This window comes from Penaeus japonicus, unplaced genomic scaffold (assembly GCF_977035675.1).
Source record: "Penaeus japonicus unplaced genomic scaffold, GWHDUDI00000001_assembly GWHDUDI00000018, whole genome shotgun sequence".
In the NCBI taxonomy this organism is placed as follows: domain Eukaryota; kingdom Metazoa; phylum Arthropoda; class Malacostraca; order Decapoda; family Penaeidae; genus Penaeus; species Penaeus japonicus.
In genome coordinates this window covers 22,349,624-22,356,644 of record NW_028234420.1, presented here as the reverse complement: position 1 = coordinate 22,356,644, position 7,021 = coordinate 22,349,624, and the positions used below count along the sequence as shown (strand labels likewise).

Genomic DNA, 7,021 nt, shown 5'->3' with positions numbered 1-7,021 from the left:
TGCCATCCCCCAAGGCCTGTTCCCAAGCATCCTCGCCTCAGACGTCCTTACAAGGCAGACGAGAAGGCCACACAGACACAGCAAGATGGTACAAATCACGCCTACACTTTTGGTAATTATGGCGTGTATCCAGGGGCGGCATAACGGGGGTGCTCCCGGTGACTTGGTACCCCCCTAGTGGTACAATAATTGGTAGCTCGAGCTGTACCATCCACAGGACCGACCCCAAAGCCATAGTTGGTACTCTTGCCATTACGCTGTCATTTAATTTGGTAATCCCACATACACATTCCCATTTCCTTTTGTGTGTTCGTGTGACTTGGCCTTCTCTCTCGAAATCAGCGACTTCGCAATTTGCAGTATATGTTAGCTCTTATTATCGTTTTCAAATACTCACGATTACAAATGACAGATGGTGCATCCAGTTTGGGACAGAAGACATAAAGCAAAGCCTCAACAAAATATCAAAGACGCGATGAAGTAAAGTGTTGCCCAGCTGCCCGGCGCACCCTGTAGTGTTGCCAACTTACAACTCAGCTAACCCTTCACATGCATATACATGCACTTTGTTATGATGAATAAAACATTACGATTCTTTTTCCTAGCACACACATTAACATGTATGCAACACGCAAGGGTTTTAAAAGCACGCAATAACAGAAGCAGCAAACAACAAACAACAAACAGCATTTCGAAGCCGAACGGTGATGCTGGGAACACTGCGACGGACCGCGGAGGCAAGAATATGATCAACCGTGATGTAATTTCCCCTGCCTTTTTTGTTTCACTTTTTCAGGTGTTGATGATCGTCAGAAGGGCGTCGCGGGTGTTTTTTTTTGTGTGGTGGGAATGGTGAGGTAATGGAGTAGGTGGAGGCGCGGGCGGGGGACGTGGGCGGGGGTTATAAAGGACGGTTTGGCGCGGCGGTTCAGCTCAATCGCGGTAGATTGTGTTGCTGTTCCTCCTCTGGTATCCTCTTGCAATTATATTCTACAGAATTTATAAGATACTACCCAGTCACAACAGCAATATCAATGATGATAATAATGATACGAATAATTATAAGAATTAGAATATGAATAAGAATAAGAAGAAAATCATATATATGATAATAACAATAGTACTAATCATGATAATGATTATAATGATAACAACGACAATAATGATAATATTAACAATCTTTATGTTGATAATAATAAAAACAACAACAATAACAATAACGATGATAAGAATGAAAATAGTAATAATGATAATAGTGATGATAATAATAGTAGTAGTAACAAAAACATAGATAATGATAATGTTAATTGTAATAATTATAATAATAATGATAAAGATAATGATAATGATAATCATAATAATCATAGGAATAATGATGATAATAATGAAGATGATGATGATAATAACAGTAATAGCAGTAGTAATAAAATGCTAATAACGTTAATGATAATAACAAGGATGACAATAATATTCATGATAACAATAATTATGATAACGATAATGAGGATGATAGTAATAACAATATCAACGACAATGATGGTAGTAATGATACTAATAAAACTGATGATGATAATCATAATAATGATAATGATAAAAGTAGTAATGATGACAATAATGATGATAATAATGATAATGATAATAATAATGACAATGATAATAATGATAATCAATATTATTATCATCATTACTATTATTGTTATTATCATTATCATTATTATTATCATAATCATTATTATCATAATCATTATTATCATTATCATTATTATCCTAATTATCATTATTATTATTATCATTATTATTATTGCTATCATGATTATTATAATAATTCTTATCACATCATTACTATAATGATGATAGTTATTACTTTAATAATGATGATAAGGAAACATCATCGGAAGCTCTCCTAAGCGCTTACAGTCACACACGAGCAAAGTCGCTTTCCTCTCCCCTCGGAGTCACAAAGACTTTCTGGTCCATCTTGGAATCTCTCCCTCTTGTTCCTTTGTATTATGCAAACTTATATCAAGCCGAAATAACTCCAAACCCTCTTGTTTCTTTATAATCCAATAAATTATTTTTTTCTCTCGGTATAAACGTGACCCCTCTCTTCGATCCCCCTCAAAAAAGGGGAAAAAATGCACATCACCATTGCAGAAACTTTGATCACATCTCTGAACAAAATCACTCACGTTCTGGTAATACCTGGCCGGCAACCAAACCTCTCCCTTATATGTCCTTCCCTAACAGAGTTGCCAAAGCGGAGGACATTTTATACTATACACGAGGCATTTCAAGTAAAGCACAGGACATCTCGTGATATCGCTTAGCTTCGCCTGCAGCTTCGAAGGCAGGGTGACTTGCTATCTTAGCGGACAAAGGAAAAAAGTTAGTATTTTCCTCTGTGGCGGATTTTTATTGTATTGAACTAATGCTTGAATCGGCACTTTCATCTCTCTTATATTAATAGACAAGAAGGGGAGGATCTAAAAGGAAGACTTTGAACCGCGGTTTGTCAGGCTGCAGACAATGAATAGTTGCTGGGAATCAGGGTCGCGCAATAGTTGGGCAGATCACGGGTTGCATTTCTAATAAGAAGCCATGCAAGCATTTGATTGTATTCATTAGGCGAACCTAATAAACACATTGCTGATATTGGGCATGCAAAAGCAACATAGTATAAGTGTGACCTTAGAATATTACTCTTGCATTTACATGAAGTTGTTGGCGTTCCTGGGGTTTCTGGTATAACGAGCTCAGAGTATGGCAACACCGCGCCCGCTCCCATATGAGGTTATCGGAAGGTATCGCGGCTACGGCCGATCTTATCTACAGCATTTTGACCTGCTACATCTTAGGCCAGGTGACACTCCGGCGGACCGCGTTCCCCGCCACGATGCAGGGGGAAACACGCATATATTTTATCGGCTGTCAGGCTGGAAGCCTCAGCATGCGGCCGGCTGGGATGGACTTACGCTGTGCGCTCGTTTGTGTGTTTGTTATTCCCTGGTAAGACGACTCAGACTGAGGACCATCCTGAGGCCACTCGGCTAACACAATCCAAAGCACAAGTTTGGCGTCAAATATACCATAGCTTTCCGGGCTGTAGTTGGTCTCCATGATCGAGTGTTTCGCATAGCTGATATTTGAGATTCTTTTGCAAAAGCATTCTACTTATTTTTCACAATTCTCAATGAGCCCACATTTCAGTAATCGGTGCTAGCTTGAATGTAGGTATGGGTAATCAGTTCATATTGAGAAAAAAAATCTATGTGCCCCATTTTCCAGGCTATTATGAAAGTTCATGATAGTTACATTCATTTACAATGGACTAACAGTCACGTCATGTGCGTCAGTAAATCCTAGTGCATGAAAGTATTATTGCTTTGAAGAGTTTCTGTTGCCTAACCTGCAACGACGCCCCACGACATAAAACTCATGATTTAATAAACCTGCATAAATCATCGCCGACGTAACGGGACTGTGGCGGAAGACGTCGCCGGAAGACATAACCGACGCGTCACCGCGACAGCTTCCTCGTCGCCGCTGTGCCTGATTGACATAAATCTCACCGAGAGATTTCACAGTCAAGTTGCGACAGCAGGAAGTGGACGTCACGACCCAATAGTAATGAATCTCTTCTCTTCCTTCTGCAGAATGAACCAGCTGTGCAAAGTATGCGGCGAGCCCGCTGCGGGCTTCCACTTCGGAGCCTTCACCTGTGAGGGATGCAAGGTGCGTTCCTCTTCTGTTGCCGTTACTGTAGCCGTCATCATCATCATCATCATCAAATGCATCATTACTATTACTTATGACTTTATAACCATTGTCATCATTATCGCCATCATCATTGCAAATGACATATTCATTATTATTATATTTTGGTAGTTTTATTACTGACGAGATATTCCTGGTCATCATCACTGTTACTGGTGTCATTCAATTGGCACATCAGGTTGCCCTTCCAGTATTACCTCACCGACGCCATGTAAAACTTCCATTTCTCTTCCGCGCAGTCGTTCTTCGGCCGGACGTACAACAACCTGTCTCAGGTGCACGAGTGCAAGAACGGCGGCCAGTGCGTCATCAACAAGCAGAACAGAACGTCGTGCAAGGCCTGCAGACTCCGCAAGTGCCTTGTGGTCGGCATGTCCAAGAGTGGATCAAGGTGAGTGTCGTCTCGGAATTAAAGATGTATGCGAGAGTATGACACTATTACTATTTTAGTAAGATTCCTGTCTGAAAGAGGTTTTGAAATGCTTGTGATACGAACCATCTTCATACTTCTATCAAGGGGTGTCTTTAATTCTGCAGTTGTGGTTTATCGCATTTGTTTGATGAGTTTGCTTTATCTGCCCCGTCTAGATATGGCCGGCGCTCGAACTGGTTCAAGATCCACTGCCTGCTGCAGGAGCAGGCGGCGCAGATCAACAAGGGCCTGGACGGCGGGGGCGGCGGCGGCGGCGGCTCGTTCCCCGGCGCCATGGCCGGGTCGCTCTCCCTCAGCCCCGCCTCCATGCCGGCGCTCTCGCCCGCCAAGTCCGAGGACGAGGCCAAGGGGGAGTCGCCGGTGCTGTCGTCGCCTGAGAGCTGCCTCTCCGAGACCAGCATCGACGTCGAGCCGCGGCGGACGTCGTCTCCGAAGGACATGAGCGTGGGCGAGGGCGGCGGGCGAGGAGTGGAACGCTTCGGCGAGGGCGGCCGCCGCGACCTGGCGGGTGCCGCCGGCCTGTCGCTGTATGGCCTGCACCCCGGCCTGTCGCTCCTGCACGCCTCGCACCTCTACTCGCGCCTGTACCCGCCCATGCTGTACTCGGGCATCCCGCCCTCGCTGCTCGTGCCGCCCAATGTGCCCAGATCGCAGCCGCCGCCGAGCCCGCCCAAGGACGCCTCGGCCAGCAGTCCCCGCATGTGCAGCCCGCACGCCCTCAGCCCGCGCCATCACAGCCCCCGCCCACACAGCCCTCCGCGGCCACTGACTCCTCCCGTGCGTCCGATGAGCGACTACCGGAGCCCCCTCGCCCCGCCCTTGGCGCTGCACCTCGGCTTCCCCTTCGCCAGGAAGCGCGTGGCAGACTCGCCCGTAGAAGAGATGCGGGCGGCCAGCCTCAGCCCACAGGCTTGGGAGGCCACCCCCGCCCCCGAGCAGGATGCGCCCATCGACCTGAGCGTTAAGCGTCCGCGCCTTTTAGCGCCCTCGCCAGGCACGCCCACGCCTGTATCGCCACCCGTGTCGCCGGTGCTCACGGCCGTGCCCACCACCACCGCCCCCGTGGACCTCACCACCAAGGCGTGAGTGACCCGTCCGCCCGGCCCGCCCTCGACCGCCCTCTGTACATACCGCCAGCAAGGTACAAATCGTTGCCTGAGACTCCCTCTCAAGCGCTCTCCCTCGCCCGCCGCGGCTGCCAGGCCTCCGGCCGCCACGCCGAGGCCTCGCGTGGAATACTCTCGGTCCGCTACAGGGCCATGACTGGGCCGCATATGACCGCGACCGAGGCACATCTTGCTCGTGTATGGGCCATGTTTGGTTGGTGGTTAAGCCACACCCAGACCACAACTGGTTGCAAACGAGTTACTCCTGGTCCCCATGACTACACTCTTGCGCTAGGTCAGACCCAGTCTGCACTGGGCCGGAGATGGGCCATAGCTGTAGTGCGGCTGCGGCCCTCACACTTTCCTCGCAGAAGCTGCTTCCAGGGGCGTTTCTGTTCGACAAGTATTCCCGGCGGCGGTGCCCGCGGTGCCCTGCGCGCGGTGTCCCGCCTCCGTCACCCACATATCAGGAACGCTAAAGGATGACAAGGTAGGCGGGCTTGTGAATTGGAAAATGGCTCACAAGCCTGCGAGTGATAAGCTGATTATAGTTCAAAGCTGATCCTTTGCAGTGTTTAGCGCTAACGAGTTGGTCTCCTAGTCCTACTCACGTAGTAACGTTCATCTTGGTGAAGTCTGGTCGTTCTGGCGCAAAGGAGTTGGAAACAAACTTGAAGCTGAAGAACTTGTAGTTTGCTACGGATTCTTCACCACACTGGTCTATGGATGTCTAAAACAAACGTCATAGTCAGAAATCACTTTAGTCATTTCAACGAAGAAGGTAGAATGAGGAGAAATATTCATAATTAGAATGTACAATGTCTGATTAAAAGCATCATTTTGATACTTCACACCTGTAAGTATTCTACCTTTCTAGAATCCGTCCTCTAAAGCGATGAGTCAGAATTAGGCATATAAGAAAAGAAGAAACTAATTTAATTCTTAAGTTACCCCTCGAAAAGACTTTCCCCGTGTTCAGAAGGGGAAAGTGAGCCTTCTTGATGCAAGGCTCGAGGCTCCATCAGGATGTGTATATAAGATATCTAAGTTGTCTTTTTTTCATAATAGATTGTTTTATCCCGAGTGAATATTTTATCTTAGTAGAGATTTGTTTACTATTTATGTGTGCAAATGTGTATGTGTATATAACCTTGTACATACTGCAAAGGCCAGTTATTGTGAATCGCTTGTGTCCTAATAAATAGATTATTGAAATTCTTGACTTTTACTTATGAACTTTTTGAATGATAAACAGTTTCTAGCACTAGGGAGGATAATGAAAAAAATCTACGGGAGAGGAACTTCAAGTTTCATGGAAGATTTTGAATATGTTAAGGATGACCCAGTAAATTAATTCGATTGTAGCGCAATCGGACACACACAAACAGGAACACACACACGCACACTTACAATTACACATAAACATAGATATATGCACACACACACACACACACACACACACACACACACACACACATACACAGACACACACACACACACACATATACACACACACGCACGCACGTACACACATATACACATACACGCACGCACGCACGCACGTACACACATATACACACACACAAACACATACACAAACTCTCTCTCTCTCTTTCTCTTTCTCTTTCTCTTTCTTTTTCTCTTTCTCTCTCTCTCTCTCTCTCTCATTTTCTTTACCCTCACTCATAAGTTCTAAATTCTCATCTTT

At 46.0% G+C, this 7,021-nt stretch overlaps 1 protein-coding gene across 1 annotated transcript in view; it reads left to right on the top strand.

The window, feature by feature from the left end:
• Positions 1-6,528, top strand: part of LOC122246851 (uncharacterized) — a 17,336-nt gene extending 10,808 nt beyond the window's left edge. Inside the window, exons 2-4 of the mRNA XM_043005619.2 lie at positions 3,654-3,732; positions 4,014-4,165; positions 4,363-6,528. Coding sequence (XP_042861553.2) covers positions 3,655-3,732; positions 4,014-4,165; positions 4,363-5,293 — 1,161 coding nt within the window. The 5' untranslated portion in view covers position 3,654 and the 3' untranslated portion in view covers positions 5,294-6,528. The remainder of the gene's footprint in view (positions 1-3,653; positions 3,733-4,013; positions 4,166-4,362) is intronic.
• Positions 6,529-7,021: the final 493 nt, after the last annotated feature.